The 20,478-nt window shown below is 41.7% G+C and overlaps 1 protein-coding gene across 1 annotated transcript in view; it reads right to left on the reverse strand.

The window, feature by feature from the left end:
• Positions 1-18,490, reverse strand: part of LOC144888864 (uncharacterized) — a 32,488-nt gene extending 13,998 nt beyond the window's left edge. Inside the window, exons 1-3 of the mRNA XM_078768429.1 lie at positions 18,395-18,490; positions 8,717-9,960; positions 1,239-1,407 (exon numbers count right to left, since the gene is read on the reverse strand). Coding sequence (XP_078624555.1) covers positions 1,239-1,407; positions 8,717-9,932 — 1,385 coding nt within the window. The 5' untranslated portion in view covers positions 9,933-9,960; positions 18,395-18,490. The remainder of the gene's footprint in view (positions 1-1,238; positions 1,408-8,716; positions 9,961-18,394) is intronic.
• Between the last annotated feature and the right edge of the window lie 1,988 nt (positions 18,491-20,478).

Below are 20,478 nucleotides of genomic sequence, written 5' to 3' on the forward strand. Positions count from 1 at the left end.
AAGGAATGTATGTAGACAAAAGGTCTGAAGGTGAATATCGGAAATGTGTGAATATTTCTTATACCTCCTTCCAAGGTCGCAAATGGCAACAGCTGCTGGTTGCCTGAAAACTCAGGCTGGTTGAGAAGAATGATGGAAATGAATGTCGAAGGAAGTAGAGGACAGGGAAGACCGAGAAAGACTTGGCTGAAGGTGGTGGAAGAAGAAATGCTGGCAAGGGGGTTGACAAGGGGAGATGCAGAAAATAGGGCAAAATGAAGTTTGTCATGGGGCCCGCAGGGCTAACCCCCGCTCTAGCAGGGAAAATGGTTTTAAAATGCCTGTTGTTGTTTGTTGTATTGGCGTGTCAATCACTGCCAAAAAAAGTTTTTTGCTGAAAGGCAAAAGCTGACCACTGCAAAGACCTAAAAAGTCAAAACGTTGACAACCTGACACTCAAACTATTGGGGGGAAGGGGGCGGGCAGAGAGCCAACGCCCAGTATTTTTTACGTCTCATCAACTGCAAAAATAGAGGAAAAAAAAGGTCAAAAATTCAAGATTTGATTGCAAATGGAACTAAGACGGCACTTGCTGAAGCACATACCCTTGCCAGGCTAAACAGTTTACATTTCGTATCCCACTGACAGGACGGATCTGGATCTGGACCTGACCTGAAATCAAATCAATTCACCCTCGTCATACATTCAACCTGTCCACCAACTTTCGTCCGAACCCACCCATAACTTATTGAGCTATCCTGCTCACAGACAAAGACAGACATGAAAACATAACTTCCTTCCACTTTTGGTGGCGGAGGTAATAACCCCTGGGCTTTAAGCTCTCCAAGAGCTCATCGTAAATTATTTATCATATGAAATCAAATTATTTAATTCAACATTTAGCCGGATATGTTGAAGAACATTCAGAGAAACCTCCTTTCCATTTACAAACATGTTTTGAGATTGGTGGGACACATTTCAAAGAACTGATGTTGCCAAACTTACAAATAAATGTTTTGCCTATTATGCGTGACTTTGTGGACACCCTGTAGTTCACAATAACACCAAATCCTCACAATTTCATCATAAAATATAGAAGCATCTCATGAAGTACTTGTAAACAAAATAATTCAAATAAATCAAAGAGAAGGCTCTCAAAATGTACAAGAGCATTGCACAATATACAAGAAAAATATTAACTTTGCACACTTATACCTGCAGACGACAAATGAATGGGGCTTCACCAATGCAAAACCTACCCCAGATAGACACGCTTGTCATGGCGGAACTTGCGATTAGTCATGTCTCCATGGTCACGAACAATCTTGCGGACATGCTCCGGTGGCATGTCTTCCTTCTGTGCATCGACAAACCCAAACTTTCTCTTCTCGGCATAACGTTTTGATTGCAGCTGTTGCCATTTACGAGCTTGGAAGGAGGTATAAGAAATATTCACACATCAATAAAAGGTGTCACTGATGTTCTCGTAATCGGTATAGATAATGTTTCCAACGTCTGCATATAGCTCGACACACTCCACTCAGCTAGACTCCACCAAATGGAAACTGCTCAAAGCTTCCGGTATATTGAACTCAAATTAATCCTATTCATTACAGCAGGTTCCATACACTTACCTACAATAATGGGCAGCAGTCTACAATAGTAGTAGTATTATAGAATCTGGGCAGTACTTTAAAAAAAAAAAATGCAGAAAGCAATAAGGTTGCATTTTTGAAAGATCCCCTCAATAACAGACATACAAAAAGGAGAACGATTAAGGCTAGAGATCCACAGACAGTCCCTGACAGACAGACAGTCCAAGGAGGGCAACCCATCATTCATCAAAAATAAGGCCCTCGTGTCACACTGCCTTGTGGATCTGAGGCCTGGAAACACACATTGCTGCTCTTGAACACTTCCACATGCATCACCTTACACTCATATTGGGTTTGTTAGGGTAATAATGTTAGGGTAATACGAAATTATATCCTCAGTTCTTTCTTTAGAATCGGTATTACATTTGCCAGTCTCCAATCACAGGTCTCTCATTCTCATGTCTGTCTGTTCCCATCCCCATCTCTCTCAAGGAATATCCAAGATTGAAGATGCAAAACTTCATGGCAGTTGAATTGTACACCGCTCCTTTCCTATTCCATCTCCAGGTGCTGCAAGACGTCATTGCCGGGCAACGAAGGGGGCCTGGAGATGATGCGCGCTGAAAGGGAGTACTCAGTTTTCACTCCGTTTGTTTGTTTTTTACTTGCTGGAAAAGATCCCGGCAAGTATGTCGATCGGTTGGTTTGTTACTTGCCGGAAAAGATTCCGGCAAGTATGTTGATCTGTTCGTTTGTCTGACTGTTTGTCTGTTTGCAGCACTACATCTACACCGTTGCACATACAATCGCCAAACTTTGCACATGTATTTGTCTTGCCCATGAAGAGACTGCGCCCAATTGATGACGTCATCAGTCACGTGGTTCGGCCGCCATCTTGGAAAAACCGAAAAACTTTGCACCTCCATATCTCCGAAAGTGCTGAATAGAAAAAATTGAGACATGGCTCATTGTAAAGAACTCTCCATGGGGAATAAAATATGTTAATGATGACATCATCGGTCATGTGGTTCGGCCGCCATATTTGTCATAAATGGCCGATAAAAAAGTAAATTCCGGCAAGTCCTCGGTCTCTGACCGATTTTTCATCTGTCTGTCTGTTTGTTCACAGCACTACATCTACACCGTTGCATATAGAATCGCCAAACTTTACACATATTTGTCTTGCCCTGGAATAGACTGTGCCCAATTTTTAACTCTCTCGGCCCAAGGTCTCCATTATGACGTCATAATTTGATAATTCGACAAGTACAAAACTTCATCCAATCAAGATGCAATTTCTTGAGCGACATGATGGCATAAACTGGTGGAGAAAAAATAATGATGACGTCATCGGTCACGTGGTTCGGCCGCCATCTTGGAAAAACCGAAAAACTTTGCACCTCTATATCTCCGAAAGTGCTGAATAGAAAAAATTGAGACATGGCTCATTCTAAAGAACTCTCCAAGGGGAATAAAATATGTTAATGATGATATCATAGGTGCGTCCATTATGACATCATAATTCGACAAGTACAAAACTTCATCCGATCAAGAAGAAATTTCTTGAGCATCATCAAGGAATAAATTAGTTTAGAAAACATATAATGATGACGTCATCGGTCACGTGGTTCAGCCGCCATATTTGTCCAAAATGGCCGATAAAAAAGTATATTCCGGCAAGTCCTCGGTCTCTGACCGATTTTTCATTTGTTTGTTTGTTTGTCCGGGCGACATCTCAGTCATTGTTTGAGCGAGGGAACTGATTTTTTATTATTTGTTTAACTACTTAATTTTTCAAAAGTTACAGATCCAGATGAAACGGTAGTGGTTTCGGTATGCTATTAGCCAATTGATTGATAAATTAATTCTTTTACAATTATTGTTTATATATTTTCATCATTATTTAATTATTTATTTTCTTTCTCATCTGGGCAATATCTCAGGCACCTTTTGAGCTGGGAAGCTGATATTTGGACACAACAGTGACCAAGTGATTTGGCTATTAAGGGCATTTTTGATTCATTGATTAATCAATTAATTGATTAGTTATTTAATTTTTTTCAATTAATTGATTTTCAAAAAGTTTCAGCTTTGGATGAAACACTGCTGCTGGTTTGGGTATGCTATTAGCCAATTGATTAAGAAAATCAATTATTTAATGATTATTATTCATTTATTTTAATTACGCAATTAATTACTCAATTATTTTACACTGCACCCTCCCAATTCCTTCTCTATGTGCTGCATGGCAGCATCGCTGGGCGCTTAAGGCAATGTCGCACACTGGATGATGTTATTTATTTATTTGGCAGGGGGGCGGTGAACTTTGAATGTATCTCCACTTTTTTAAAACAAAGTTCGTCAAGAGTTCATTGTTCATTTTCATCAAAAATCTTTCAGCCAACCAAATGAAAAATTCTTAAAGATGGATTATATAACTTGGATGTTGCAAGTTAAAAGCATAAAAGGATGGAGGGATGATTCTAAATTTTATTTAATTATTCATATAATTATGTTGGCTTAACATGGTGTTGTAACATGGTGTAACAAAGCCTGGTGTTGGCTTAGCAGTTTGGGCGCAGGCTTGGGATCCTAGGATCCTGAATTTGAATCCCGGTCAATCGCTGAATAAACGCCAGGGGGGTTGACCCAGCCTGTCATCCAAATTAGGCCATCAGACGTCATGGGCTTTCTTCTTCTTTCGTGCAACAACCCTTGGGATTACGTGATACCTTCACAATGAGTCCTAAATATCATTATTATTCAGAATATCAATGTCCCCAACGTAAAAACCTGCACAGAAATTAAAAAAGTGAAATTTAAAAACCGAAAAATACTCATTATAAAAAGTTCGTTGACCTCGGTAGTGTAATAAAAATCAACCAATCAGTGAGGCCATAACGCAACGTTTGTGGTATTGACCAATCACATGTGTTGTGTTATTGAACTGTGTACCGGGAGAAAGCAACATGGCTGCGCCCAAGCCTATTCACTCGGATTCGAAGCCTGTTGAGTTTTCTTCAAAACTTTAGTGTTATGCATGTCGTTCCATCAACTAAAAGTAGATTTATATCATTTACAAGTAATTCTTGGATGAAGGTTGTGAGCTTTGCAGCTGAATGGAGAAAGTTTGACTGCAAGGAAGGCAATGTAGTTGAAGACATTTCGAATAAACTAGGTCTCGACTTCGTCAATGTGCAATCTTGTATAGACGCTGTACCGAGTAGTAGTAATGTGGGCTATCATTACGAGTGCTACAGAAGATTTTGCGATGTCAGCAAAGTCAAAAGGAAAGAGAAGTCATGCTCAAACAAAATCAAAGAAGAAGGTGAGTGACATGAACAATCATAAGCTCTTTAAATATTTATCAAAACTAGCTGATGTCTAACGGTCAGTGTTAGTCATTTTTAAATTTAATTAGTAATAGTTTAGCATTATTTATCTGTAACGTTTGGTTGACAATGACATGAAAGATCCCTTTTACTGAGATGGGCGAATATCCATCCCACAAATTTTGTGTACCCTCGCCAACTCATGCTCTGATATTTTCCCCATACAATGTACATGATTGAAAGATATTTTCCCCATAGAAAGTAAATACATCTCACCTCAATGTACATGCATGCTCAGGGGCTCATATCCTTACAAGTTTTGCTTCTTTATGGGCCCCTCTGCAGTATCACCCATCTTACATACTTCTTTTTTACTTTGACTTAATTCTAAATTTATAAACTTTCTCCCATTAAAATTGTTATTGATATATATTTGATACTGTGGAAATAAACTGAACCCGAATGTAAATGTTTAGAAATTACCTGTAATGACCTGTAAATAACCATGTAACTGGGCATCACTACAACAGAAGTATGCGAGCTCATAAAGTTATGCATGATGCCTTGCGCTACCTGCAGTGCGAAGCATACATGGCTAGTCTGGAAGATGGAAAAGGTACAGTAATTGATGTTATGGAGAATTTACATACCGGATTCAACCAGGAAAATCTTACTGAAGAGTTAAAGAGCCAAGCATTCCTAGATGTAACATCATCGTTTTCTGAATTCTTACAGAAGAGGAGCAAAGAAAGTGCCACCTTCAAGTTTTGGTCAATGTATGTTGACATGGTTGAGAATGTCATGCTTTTAACCAGGGCTACAAGAACAGGCAATTGGGAACTGCATCTGTCAAATAATTCTACCTTGGTTATTTGCATATGACAGACCAAATTACTCCCGCTACCTGTCGGCTTACTACCTTGAAATGTGTGACCTACCCGAAAAAATATGCCTCCAAATCATGAAAAACTAAGATCAAATAAAAGGTAACCATGGCAATACTTGACCCAATCCCCAAATAATATTTAAGAAAAGTCACCAAATTTGGTGGTGATCGAATGCAGCATTAAAAAGTTGCGGGCAAAAACATGGTGAAGGCACATTGTGGCAGCACCCCTCCCCCCACCGCCCCCCCCCCCCACCCCACAACACCCGTCTAGGGGGATTTACCCACTCCAAATATTTATTAAATTATATAAAGTGGTGACAATGTTGACATCATCCACAAAACACTATAAAACACTGCATGAAACCATATTTATTTGTAACGTGTTGTTATGGTATATTCGTCTAATGTACAAAAATATGATTTACATCAACTACACGTTATAAATTAATGTGCACGGTTTTTTTCTGGGGACATACTGATTTTAACTCAGAGGGTCATTTGTACAACATCTATGATATTTTTAGGTAATCCCAAGCGTTGTTGCACAAAATTTGAAAATTGAGCCTATTTTCCACCAATGCCCCATGGCCTAAATTGAGTACCATCTTGCTGGGATGAATGACCCCGGTGTGTACCCCGATTTAGAATAGGTACACCGTATCCCTGCGCATCGTCGGAGGCGACTAAGGGTTGGCGTCAGGAAGGGTATCCGGCCATAAAAACATTCCCTCGAACAGGGAACCATGATCGTCATGGGGCCCGTAAGGCTAACCCCCACTCGAGCCGGGAAAAATAGCCTTAAAACGATCATTCATTCATTCATATAATTATATAATGCAGAAGAGCCAGCAAACTGACAATGAGGTATAGTTTTAAAAGGTGGGAATGTCGTAGATGCTATGAGAACATTTGCATGAAATGTTTTTCAATTACGCAAAATATATAAAATGATAATCTTACTAAAACACAATTTGGTGCCTGTCTGACGATTTTTGACTGCGATACATTCTATCATTACTTATCCAATCTCAACCAAATGTGGCAGGAGGACTAAGGGTCACACAATGAAGGTTGTGGAAAATTCATTTGCCCCCCTTCTCCCCTCCCTTTCCCCCACTCCACAAGGGGCTTTTCCCTGCCAATGGGGATACGTGTTGAGGTGTATACACATGTTAAGTTAGCCTTATCGTGGCGTTTTCCCAAGGACGCTTCCAATAACAAAACTAATGATAATAGCATTTATATTCATGTTATTACAAAACAATATTAATACCAATAATATTCCACTCCTCCAAAGGGCGTTTCCTCCCTGGTGACCAAATGCCGTGTTAACGTGCATAAATAGCTCATTGTGCCGTTTTATTGGGAGCACCCCCTACCAGAAGTAAAAATATTATAAATCACAAGCACATATGATTACTTTTTTAAACAGTCACTAATGCTGTTTAACACCGAGCTGAAAGAAATTTGGAAGAATCCAAACATCGATCTACGCTCATCACATCGACGAATGCACCCGATTGAAGATCTACTGTAGTCGATATACCCCATGAGGGTTAATAACACGACCCTTCCTGCCACTTCCGTGGAGTTATTCCAAGGCATTTTTGTGCCGTTTTTCCAAAGCCTCTTCTCATTACAAAAGCAACTAGAACGCCACTCAGTAGAGCGCATACTCCCGCTGTGGGTGGCCGCTGCTGAGCCCTATCTTCCAATGGTAAAAAATCCTTCAAAAAATTCCTGGATCTGGAATAATATCCTGAGCTTCACCAAAAACTAATCAATTTGTCCTTATCCCAAGGGCAATCATCCCACCAACCTTCATCCAAATCCGTTCAGAACTTTTCCAGATATCTTGTTCACAAACACACGAACACACACACACACACACACACACACACACACACACACACACACACACACACACACACACACACACACACACACACACACACACACACACACACACACACACACACAGGAATGCATTACTCCCTAGCGGGAGTAATAACAACAATCATGATAAAAAAATAAAAATAAAAAAAACCACCTTTAGAGGCCATTTTTCCCCGCAAGCGGGGGTTGGCCTTTTTCGGGAAACGTGGTAGTTGTTGTTTTTCGGTCCCCTTTTTGAAGCAATGTTTTACGGCCGGATGCCCTTCCTGACGCCAACCCTTTTTTTTTGCCGCCTTTAACGACAAGCAGGGAATTACCAGTGAACTGGTACTCAATTTGCCGACCTCGGAAGGATGACAGGCTGAGTCAACCCCCCTGGCGTTAATTCAGCGATCGACCGGGTTTCGAACCCAGGATCCTAGGATCCTAAGCTGACACCCTAGCCGCTAGCCCAACACCAGGGTTCCCCACTATATATAGTATAATATATAATATTAACATAATATTAACATAATAATATAATATTAACATAATTAACATAATATATTATATTTATATATAATATATAAATATAGTATAATATTAACAATATTACGAAACAATATCCCCACTTCCCAAGGGATTTTGTGATTTGTGAAATTGCCCCCTCTCTTGCCACCCGACACCCTTACGGAAGTAAATTTTATCAGGAATTTAGAATGGTGAGGCACGGTCTCATCTTTTCAATGTCCTGATCCAACATAAGTAATAATAATAATAATCGGCAATAATAAGGATAATAACATGACCCCCTGCCGCTCCTGTTGGGAATGGGTGTACTAATATACATCAGATACAGTGACTTGCAAGTACTCCTGACAACACACCCTGCAAGCACTGACCTGTTCCCACTGTCTTCCCGAATAAATACAGCCCCAAACAGCAAGGTGAAAACCTATTGCCCTCATATTCAATTATCTAACACCATTCAATAGAAATGCATCATATTTTCTTCTTTCCAGATCATCTCAATTGTATAGTTGTACCTTTTTCCTGCAGTTGCTCTTCACTCACAAAGTCTGGAGGTGGTGGAGGTGCCGGTTGTACAGCTACAGGCATGGAAACAGGCACAGGTGCTGGCAAAGATGTTGGTCCAGAAACTATCCCGACTCCAGGTCCTGAGATCAATCCAGGTCCTGAGATCATTCCAGCTCCTGAGATCAGTCCAGCTCCTGAGATCATTCCAGCTCCTGAGATCATTCCAGCTCCTGAGATCATTCCAGGTCCCGAGATCATTCCAGGTCCCGAGATCATTCCAGGTCCCGAGATCATTCCAGGTCCCGAGATCATTCCAGGTCCCGAGATCATTCCAGGTCCCGAGATCATTCCAGGTCCCGAGATCATTCCAGGTCCCGAGATCATTCCAGGTCCCGAGATCATTCCAGGTCCCGAGATCATTCCAGGTCCCGAGATCATTCCAGGTCCCGAGATCAATCCAGGTCCCGAGATCAATCCAGGTGCTGAGATCAATCCATGTCCTGGAACAGGTGTCTGCCCTTGAATCAGACCAGTTCCTGATACAGGCGGAGGTCCAGACATCATTCCATTTCCTGACACTGATGCTGATCCTGGGATCATCCCAGCCTGTTGCATAGTGGGTCCTGAAATGATACCAGTTACAGGTACAGATGTTTGTCCAACAATAATTCCAGTGCCTGGCACAGGTGTTGGTCCGAGGAGCATCCCAGATCCTGGCACAGGTGTCGGACCCAAGAGCATCCCAGCCCCTGGCACAGGCGTCGGACCCAAGAGCATCCTAGCTCCAGGCATAGGTGCCGGACCCAAAAGCATCCCAGATCCTGGCACAGGTGTCGGTCCCAAGAGCATCCCAGATCCTGGCACAGGCGTTGGTCCCAAGAGCATCCCTGATCCTGGCACAGCCATTGGACCTGACATCATCCCAGAAGTCGGCACAGGCGGCGGGCCAGAAACCATCACAGATGTCAGCACAGGCGGCGGGCCAGAAACCATCACAGAGGTCGGCACAGGTGGTGGACCAGGAATCATCCCAGGCAACGGCACAGGTGGTGGACCGGGAATCATCCCAGATGCCGAAACAGGAGGAGGCCCAGGAATCATCCCAGCTCCAGACATAGTTGTTTGTCCTGGCATCAGCCCAGTCCCAGACACAGGTGTTTGCCCTGGGATCATCCCAGCCCCAGGTACTGGAATACGCCCGTGGGGGTAGGGAAATGATGCCATGACGGCTGCACCGAGCAAACGCTCTCACCTGCAATTACAGCAACATATAATGATGGCCTAAGATTCAACAATCCTCAAGCATCATATGTGAGACTCAACAACCCTCATGCATCGTATGCGAGACTCAACAAACCTCATTTATGCGAGAAAACCTGGGATTAGAAGTATGCCGTAATAAATGACAATTCACACCAATACAGCTAAATCCATAGTCAGTTGAAATGGGAAACGAGAGGGGAATGGAGGACGATCGCGAGGGGATGGGAGGGCGATGCGGAGAGGGGAGTATAGAAGGGGAGAGAGGGGATTGGGGGGGATGAGAAGGGGAAGGGATGGGAGTGAGTGGGGAGGAATGGGGCGGAAGGGGGGGGGAAAGAGAGTGAGGGAGCTTTATAACATAATTGGATGCATAAGGATCCCATTCAATGGAAGTTTAGATCAATTAAACCATTCTGTATTTTATTACCTCCGCCATGTTTTCACCTGTCTATCTGGTTGACTGTCTGCTTGTGAACAGGCCATAGTTTGTGGATGGATTCGGACAAAATTTGGTGGACGAGCTGGTTAAGTGACAAGAACAAACAGATTCGATTTTGATTTAGGTCCAGATCTAGATATGACCTGTCAGTGGGATATAAAATGTAAACTGTTCAGATTGACGGAGGTATACTCTCTACCGATTGCCGTTCTAGTTATGCATACATCATTCCATCTTATTGCACATGAACAGCCCCAGTAGGCTACATCACTTCTGGGGCTCAGCTGTCTCCCACATATGACAGGAATTCTAAATTTGGCCAGGACATTGGGACACAAAGGCCAAACCGCTATCATAGGCATTGTGGCATCAAAAAGTACGAGACATCAAATTTAAGTTACAAGAAAGATATTACTAACTGGAACGGCACTCTTCAACGTCAACCGATATGCCTGCACCCACATTGCCACATCATTATATCATACATCATTGTACATTTACATTGACAACCACACCAAGGTTTATTTTGCTTTTTTGATAATTATTTTTGGCAATCTTATCTTCTCATCTGTATTTCGAGGATTTTTCAAAGTAAAAAAAAAAAAAACCAAAAAAAAAAAAAACGTTTCTACAAAGGCATTAGATGAGGGACATCCTGGTTTTGCCAATGGTAGGATTTTCACCATCGTTTCAACAAAGTGGGGCAACGTTCAAAGCTAATTTTACTTTAACAGGGCTCTCAAGAGATTGCTAGATGGAATTTTGTTCAGCATTTAATGTCAGCATTCGAGATCGAGATCGACAGCGATGCTCTTCTGTAGCAGGCACGATTGGCATGAGTGGAGCATTGGCTAAGCTTGAGCTCCACTTCCAGGTACAGACGGTATACCTCGTGCATCAAATTGTGTTGATTTTTTTTTCCTGCTTTACATAATTACGCTGTGCGAATGAAGTCTGCAGTGCATCACACACAACTTGAATGGCACTCGGTAGAGCGCATACCTCAGCCAAGCTGAACACTTTACGTTTTGTATCTCACTGATAGTCTGGATATGGATCCAGACCTTTACTAAAACCTAACCTTGTTCTCGTCACCTACCCAACTCATCCGCAAAGTTTTTTTTTGTTTTTTTTGTATACTGAATCGAGGCTCGTGAAAGAGCTGACATTTACTTCACAAACAAATCAACCAGACAAACAAAATATATAAAAAAGTTGTCACAACTCATCCACAACTTTGAGATATCGTGCAATTTATCGTTTTTGGCCTTGTATTATCTCTCAATGGTGAAGAATCACTTTAAAAATTGTCGGATCCAGATCTTCACCAAAATCTCATCAATTTGTCCTTGTCACACGTCCTTCGGTGGTGGAGGTAAAAAAAAAAAATCAGACAATATAATGAATGTTTTATTTGCAATTCGACCGAATCTTAACTATTTTGTGTGATTTACTTGTTTAATTACATTAATTTTAATTTGTTTAATAATGTTTATTCATTATTAATTAATTAATATTTAATGTTTCATTTATTTAATAATTATATGTAATATTTAATATTATATAATTAATAATATTTAATTTAATTTAATAATCTTACTATAATATAATTCACCAAATGTCTGTCTGTCTGTTCCCAGGTACCGCAAAAACGGCTGAACTGATCGCAACAAAATTTTGGGTGGGTAATCCTGGGACCCTGGGAGTAAAATAGGCTATATTGTTTTTCCAATTTTTTTTCCCAATTTTCCAGTTTTTCCAAACACGATGGAATAATATTTACCGATATGAACAGTGATGCGGCTTTTATTGAAATTCTACAAATACTGTTTAGATTTTGATGACTTGCGTTTGATATGATTTAACGGATGTTTATATGAATCGTTTAAAATAAAAAGCCTTCAATTTCTGATATTTTGCCTTTTCATTTGGGCCTCCCAATTGAAGCCCCGCCCGTAGGGCGGGTACCGTAGTTAGTAATTTTAATAATAATAAATAATAATTTAATTATAATGATAAATAATATTTAATAATAATTAATAATTTAATAATTATAATATTTAATAAATTAATAATTAAAAAATAAGATTAATAATTAGTAATGTTTAATAACAATAATTGTAATTTAATTGCATTGTTTTCCATGTAAGATTCAGTTTTCAGTTTCCAGTCACCAATTCCATGAATATGTTCGTTATTTTCTGGATTGTGGGAAATCACTAACTTTACATTAGTAAACAATAGGCGAATCCATGTCACATATAAAATTGGTTTTATTAGAAGGCAGCATGCAGCAATTTTTGGCATATATGGTATTTATATGAGCTAACTGCTGCTGACTATTTATATGAGCAAAGGCAAAAATAAAAAATGTTGTTCTTGTCATCTTTTATGACTATTCCATACGGTAAAGTGCTGCCATTAAGCAGAGTTGTGCTTTTCCTCCTGGCCCATGCAGTGTCTGTCAATTGTCGGTGAAGGTGGTCATGTCTTCTGGTAAGTTTACGTTTCTTGACAGTTCTAAGTCTGTCAGATATATATATATATATATATATACCACCTTTTTAGAGGCCATTTTTCCCCACAAAGCGGGGGTTGGCCTTTTTCGGGCACCGTGGTTGTTGTTGTTTTGTGGTCCCCTTTTTGAAGCAATGTTTTACGGCCGGATGCCCTTCCTGCCGCCAACCCTGTTTGTCGCCTTTTACGACAAACAGGGAATTACCAGTGAACTGGTACTCAATTTGCCGACCTCGGAAGGATGACAGGCTGAGTCAACCCCCCTGGCGTTAATTCAGCGATCGACCGGGATTCGAACCCAGGATCCTAGGATCCTAAGCCGGTACCCTAACCGCTAAGCCAACACCAGGCTCAGATGCTTTACATAATTAAGTCTGTCAGATGCTTTACATAATTACGTTACAAAGGATTGTTACATAATTACGTTACATAATTACAAAGGACTCTGCATAAAGGATGTCTTCTCCCTATGTCTCACTGTCGCAGGTTGTGAAAAAGGCCAATCTGATCTCCCGTGGTCAAGGGCGTCGGGAAGTACGGTTGCCACGATAGTGATGTCATCATAAAATATGGCATGAATGGTACGCAGAGTGCTCTGGCAGGTGACCTCAAACTCACTGGCTGTTTGTCTGAAGTCCAATCATGTGTTGGCTCGTGCTTTTGTCTACGTGCATTTGTGATTTGTGTATGCAGCTCCTCTGCGAGTATTTGAGTTACATGTCATAACATGTGAGATTGAACATGGCCAAAAGACGTTCTACTTTAAGCTTGGAGGCCTTTGTCTTTGATCAAAAAGAATGGTGAGGCATGGACTTAGAACTGTCAAGAACCGTAAGCATTATGTACACCGTATTCAAAAGCTGTTGTGCAAAACACCTGGACAGCATGATGCGACTCATCTGTGACATTGGGCCGTCCGTCTGTCCATTTCTCAGTCCCGGCTTGGACCATGGAATTTGAAGGTCAATTTTCCTTTGATAAATGAGGGTAAACTCCCTCCAATTTCATTGTTTCACAAGCAGGGTGATTCATCAATGTAGGCGCCATCCTCAGGGATGACGTTAAACTGCCTGCCTGTCCCGTCTGCCAGCATTAGTGGGCGAACGTTAGAGATCCAACGGTATCCTCCGCGAAGGTTATGCAAGCTAGCGCCTGCACCCAAACAAATTTGTAATTTCTGTCCTGACTTCCTGTGTTGGAGGGCTGACCCATCCATGATTGCAACCCCAGTCAGAGAAACTGCTTCGTCAGACCCAACACTCTGTATTCATGGTTCGATCTAAATTGCAGTTCCACAAACTATTGAGCAGTTGAACAGATTTTCCCCAGAAAACAAGCGATAATAACGATACTATCCGCAAGCCAAATTATTGTGTCATTCCGTGTTTGGCAATAGCCCAATCGTATTAAATCAGTCATGGACATACATTAAGAGAAGTTAAAGTACCGAAACCACAACAATGAGCAAGGGTGGATACCGTCCGTTTATTTTTTTTATGCACAAAGACTGAGAGGTGTTTTGCACAAAGATAGTTCGGAGTTAGAACCGTCGCCACCTGAATACACAAGTGATCAAACAAGACCAAATATTTTCCATTACTTATCAGAATGCATTATATGGAATAATTGTGTAGACGGTGCTTTAAGCATTGAATCTACTACTGCCTGCTAAAGAATATCATGAATGCTTATTTTAATCGTGCTTTTATATTTATTTTCATCGTTGTTTAGGTTCTCTTCTGATGTATCATACTCTGTTGTAGAACGTCGGTGCATTTAAAGCAGTTTCCTGGCAAGATCAGACTGGGTAATTTGCCATTGCCTGCCTAGCAGTCGTTTGGGCAGGAGATCTCAATTACCTCCACCACCGAAATTGGACAGAGGTTATATTTTCACCCCTGTTTATGAGCAGGATATCTCAAAGTTGTGGATGGATATTGGCGAACAAGTTAGGTGTGTGACAAGGACTAATGGATTCGATTTTTGTAGAGATCCCGATCCAGATTGTGAAAGCAACTGGGCATATGCCTCATTTAAATTTGATCCATAGGTGGAAGAGTTGGGTAGGTGACAAGAACAAACCGATTAGATTTAGGTTCAGGTCTGGATGCAGATCCGGCCTCTTAGTGGGATACAAAATGTAAACTGTTCAGCCTGGCGGAGATATGCCCTCTATTGAATGCCATTCAAGTTTGTTCATGATATCAGTCTGAGCTCGCCTAATCTTCACGAAGGACACCATGACATTTTTAACATTCATCAACTAATACCGGCAGATGGGGGATGCCCAGTTCAACATCCATCTACACATTGATGAATCATCCTTCCTGTAAAACCCCAGGGATGACAGTTTATAGCTGAGTCGGGATTGGAAACCAGGCTAGGAGAGGTCATCGTACCAGCATTATTGTCTGCATAAAGGACGTGAACCTCTGCATGAAGGACTTGAACCTCTGCGTGAAGGACTTGAACCTCTGCGTAAAGGACTTGAACCTCTGCGTAAAGGACTTGAACCTCTGCGTAAAGGACTTGAACCTCTGCGTAAAGGACTTGAACCTCTGCGTAAAGGACTTGAACCTCTGCGTAAAGGACTTGAACCTCTGCGTAAAGGACTTGAACCTCTGCGTAAAGGACTTGAACCTCTGCGTAAAGGACTTGAACCTCTGCGTAAAGGACTTGAACCTCTGCGTAAAGGACTTGAACCTCTGCGTAAAGGACTTGAACCTCTGCGTAAAGGACTTGAACCTCTGCGTAAAGGACTTGAACCTCTGCGTAAAGGACTTGAACCTCTGCGTAAAGGACTTGAACCTCTGCGTAAAGGACTTGAACCTCTGCGTAAAGGACTTGAACCTCTGCGTAAAGGACTTGAACCTCTGCGTAAAGGACTTGAACCTCTGCGTAAAGGACTTGAACCTCTGCGTAAAGGACTTGAACCTCTGCGTAAAGGACTTGAACCTCTGCGTAAAGGACTTGAACCTCTGCGTAAAGGACTTGAACCTCTGCGTAAAGGACTTGAACCTCTGCGTAAAGGACTTGAACCTCTGCGTAAAGGACTTGAACCTCTGCGTAAAGGACTTGAACCTCTGCGTAAAGGACTTGAACCTCTGCGTAAAGGACTTGAACCTCTGCGTAAAGGACTTGAACCTCTGCGTAAAGGACTTGAACCTCTGCGTAAAGGACTTGAACCTCTGCGTAAAGGACTTGAACCTCTGCGTAAAGGACTTGAACCTCTGCGTAAAGGACTTGAACCTCTGCGTAAAGGACTTGAACCTCTGCGTAAAGGACTTGAACCTCTGCGTAAAGGACTTGAACCTCTGCGTAAAGGACTTGAACCTCTGCGTAAAGGACTTGAACCTCTGCGTAAAGGACTTGAACCTCTGCGTAAAGGACTTGAACCTCTGCGTAAAGGACTTGAACCTCTGCGTAAAGGACTTGAACCTCTGCGTAAAGGACTTGAACCTCTGCGTAAAGGACTTGAACCTCTGCGTAAAGGACTTGAACCTCTGCGTAAAGGACTTGAACCTCTGCGTAAAGGACTTGAACCTCTGCGTAAAGGACTTGAACCTCTGCGTAAAGGACTTGAACCTCTGCGTAAAGGACTTGAACCTCTGCGTAAAGGACTTGAACCTCTGCGTAAAGGACTTGAACCTCTGCGTAAAGGACTTGAACCTCTGCGTAAAGGACTTGAACCTCTGCGTAAAGGACTTGAACCTCTGCGTAAAGGACTTGAACCTCTGCGTAAAGGACTTGAACCTCTGCGTAAAGGACTTGAACCTCTGCGTAAAGGACTTGAACCTCTGCGTAAAGGACTTGAACCTCTGCGTAAAGGACTTGAACCTCTGCGTAAAGGACTTGAACCTCTGCGTAAAGGACTTGAACCTCTGCGTAAAGGACTTGAACCTCTGCGTAAAGGACTTGAACCTCTGCGTAAAGGACTTGAACCTCTGCGTAAAGGACTTGAACCTCTGCGTAAAGGACTTGAACCTCTGCGTAAAGGACTTGAACCTCTGCGTAAAGGACTTGAACCTCTGCGTAAAGGACTTGAACCTCTGCGTAAAGGACTTGAACCTCTGCGTAAAGGACTTGAACCTCTGCGTAAAGGACTTGAACCTCTGCGTAAAGGACTTGAACCTCTGCGTAAAGGACTTGAACCTCTGCGTAAAGGACTTGAACCTCTGCGTAAAGGACTTGAACCTCTGCGTAAAGGACTTGAACCTCTGCGTAAAGGACTTGAACCTCTGCGTAAAGGACTTGAACCTCTGCGTAAAGGACTTGAACCTCTGCGTAAAGGACTTGAACCTCTGCGTAAAGGACTTGAACCTCTGCGTAAAGGACTTGAACCTCTGCGTAAAGGACTTGAACCTCTGCGTAAAGGACTTGAACCTCTGCGTAAAGGACTTGAACCTCTGCGTAAAGGACTTGAACCTCTGCGTAAAGGACTTGAACCTCTGCGTAAAGGACTTGAACCTCTGCGTAAAGGACTTGAACCTCTGCGTAAAGGACTTGAACCTCTGCGTAAAGGACTTGAACCTCTGCGTAAAGGACTTGAACCTCTGCGTAAAGGACTTGAACCTCTGCGTAAAGGACTTGAACCTCTGCGTAAAGGACTTGAACCTCTGCATAAAGAACTTGACCTTGCTTTCTCACATTACAAGCCACGATTCATATGTAAACGCCAATCCAGGACAACGTAAACGTGTACGTGCATATAGAATGTGTCGTGTCGGTAGAAAACGAGTAAATTGGGAACATTTACCTTGAAACCAAATAGTTTTTGCCTTTTCACCAATAACAATGCATTACAATTTTGGGGGTTTTTTTTTTTTTTTGCTTTGGAAAATGATAACTCACCTGTTGCTACCAGGAGATATCCTAGCCGCTCAGCACGTTTGAAGAAATATAATCAAAGTCGAATCGCAAAACAAGTTAATGCATTTTGAAAAGTATTTTCAGCATTTTCCTGCTTCCTCGATTCGCCACCGATGAGCACGTGACCGCAGGTTGATCGAAACTAAACTTTAAAGAGAAAAACAAAAATTCCGCAAATCGTTCAGACAGAACCACAAGTTAACATTAACAACCCTCTTCCAAAACATACGACAAAATGGGTACATCGATTTCGATTTGTAAATAATATGAACGATGACGTCAAAAGAGTGCAACGACGACAATCAAATAATTATTATTGGAACGACACTTAATGGGCAGATTAATGATCGGATTGCAGAACAATAATATAAACATCGATATAATTATAATTATGCAATTGTCATGTCGTGGACACAACGTTTTCTGCACGATCGATACTATCCGAGTGTGACTCAGGCCCAAGGCGGGTAATGGCAATTAAACAGAAAATGTGGGACAAGGTAAGATTCATGTAGTAACATTTTACGTTACGGAAAGGTTACATTTGAAATGCGATTAACAGGAGAAAATACAAACAACGAATGTACATCAAACATACCAAACCAGGCAACCACGGTGCAGGGCCCAATAGTTAAGGAGAAACCAGTGAGGATGCCTGGACTGAACCGCACAACAACGAACACGCTGATTGGGTAACTCAAAGTAGCGGTTCTTCTTCTTCTTATTCTCTGGTGTTTTCGGAGCTGCGAGGCTCTATATACGTCACCAACTTAACCTTAACGCCGTTGGCAGAAAAAGGGAGCCATCAGGTTCCAGCAAACTTTTATGTGGTTTGCCCCATTTCATTAACTAATTTTAATACCGTTTAGCAGAGTTGAGGGAACTTATGCTTCAACCGGTATCGTATATCCGGGAGGCCGGACCAGCGATCACGATCTCTCCAAGACTGTGGAAAAGGTCTCATTCGGGGTGTGTTCCATCACCAATCGGCTTAAGCACTTAAACAAGCAATCCAACGAAACGGTTGATAAGGAACGGCAAGCGACAGCAAGCTTGTTTAATCACCGCGCTACCGAAGCAAAAAGTGCGGTTAAGCAATCGCATTAATGCGTACGTGTGACGTACGTGCGTTTCTGCATTTTTAAGTCATTTTCTCGGCAACCGTTGGTCCGATTGACACAAAATTTTACCATAGGAGTGCCTCCACCTGTATAATTTTTAATAATAGTGATGATGTCATAGTTCACGTGGTACGGATGCCGTCTTGGAAAAACGTTACTCCTCTTTCAACGCCAAAACCGCGCAATGGAAAAAATTGAAACATGTCTCATTGTCAAGTACTCCCCGGGTGGAATAAAATATGTTAATGCTGATGTCATTGACGCCTTCGTTATGACGTCATAATTCGACAAGTATAACGCTTCATCTGATCAGTATGAATTTTTTTTTCTCTGCAACTGTTGGTCCGATGGACACAAAATTTTCACCATCAGAGCGCCTCCTCCTGTATAACTTTTAATAATAATTATGACATCATAGGTCACGTGGTACAGACACCATCTTGGAATAACTGAAAAACGTTGCACCACTATATCTCCGAAACCGCTCCGTGGAAAAAATTGAAACGTGGCTCATTGTAAATAATTCCACATGGGGAATAAGTTTGTTAACGAGATGTCATTGGTGTCTTAATTATGATGTCATGATTCGACAGCGACAACGCTTAGTCTGATCAGTTTGAAATTTATTGAGCATGATCGACACAACAATTCTATTAGAGAATGTAAATTTATGATGTCATCGCTCACGTGGTCTGGCAGCCATATTGGATCAAAGACAAAAAGACCCTTCAAAAACAGAAGAGTTGGCTCGCACGAAGTTTACTGTGCGGGGTAAGTATTCTATGAATACCATAGAGATGTTTTTTTATATTAACTTTTTCCGTTTCCAGTTGTTGCCTGTGACGAGTGAAGTCACATTTATTGCAGATGGCGTCCCCACAAGAAGGAGCAGTGTTGCCTGGTTTACAGAGACCAAGTGATGATAAATGTTGATGAATGCTATATAATGATCTTGACAAATCTTAGCAATAAAACTTTGAGAAATGTTCTATCACAAGCCTCAAACCGGATCATTGAATCTCATTTCATCCATTTTTTATTACGGTTTTAATTTGGAACGGTAATTTGTGGACACCCTGTATACGAATGAAAATAATCCGAATCAAGCCCCACCTTTTAAAATACTCGAAAGTACCAATAAATATCACAGTAATAAGTCGAAGAGTGAATTTGAAAGCGAATAGGCCGACTGATTGATTTGGGGTGATGACAAATGGTGGACGAGAGGAAGTGACGATGCGTACGGATGAAGATCGAGGGGATTGGTGGGATGGGTAAAGCTCATGACGTCACACATGGGAATTTTTATTTATTTATTTATATATATATTTTTTTGTATACTGAATCGAGGCTCGTGAAAGAGCTGACATTTATTTCACAAACAAATCAACCAGACAAACAAAATATATAAAAAGAGGGAGCGGAAGACAAGAGAAGGGGAAGCACACAAACACTTGACGGCACACAACATTTAAGAGCAGGGAGATGTGTGGGAGGGAGAGGGCTTGGGGGGAGGGGGGTGGCAGAAGTATCAAACACAAGGACACCAAGGACTTCCAGG

This window comes from Myxine glutinosa, chromosome 14 (assembly GCF_964187855.1).
Source record: "Myxine glutinosa chromosome 14, kmMyxGlut1.1, whole genome shotgun sequence".
Classification (NCBI taxonomy): Eukaryota; Metazoa; Chordata; class Myxini; order Myxiniformes; family Myxinidae; genus Myxine; species Myxine glutinosa.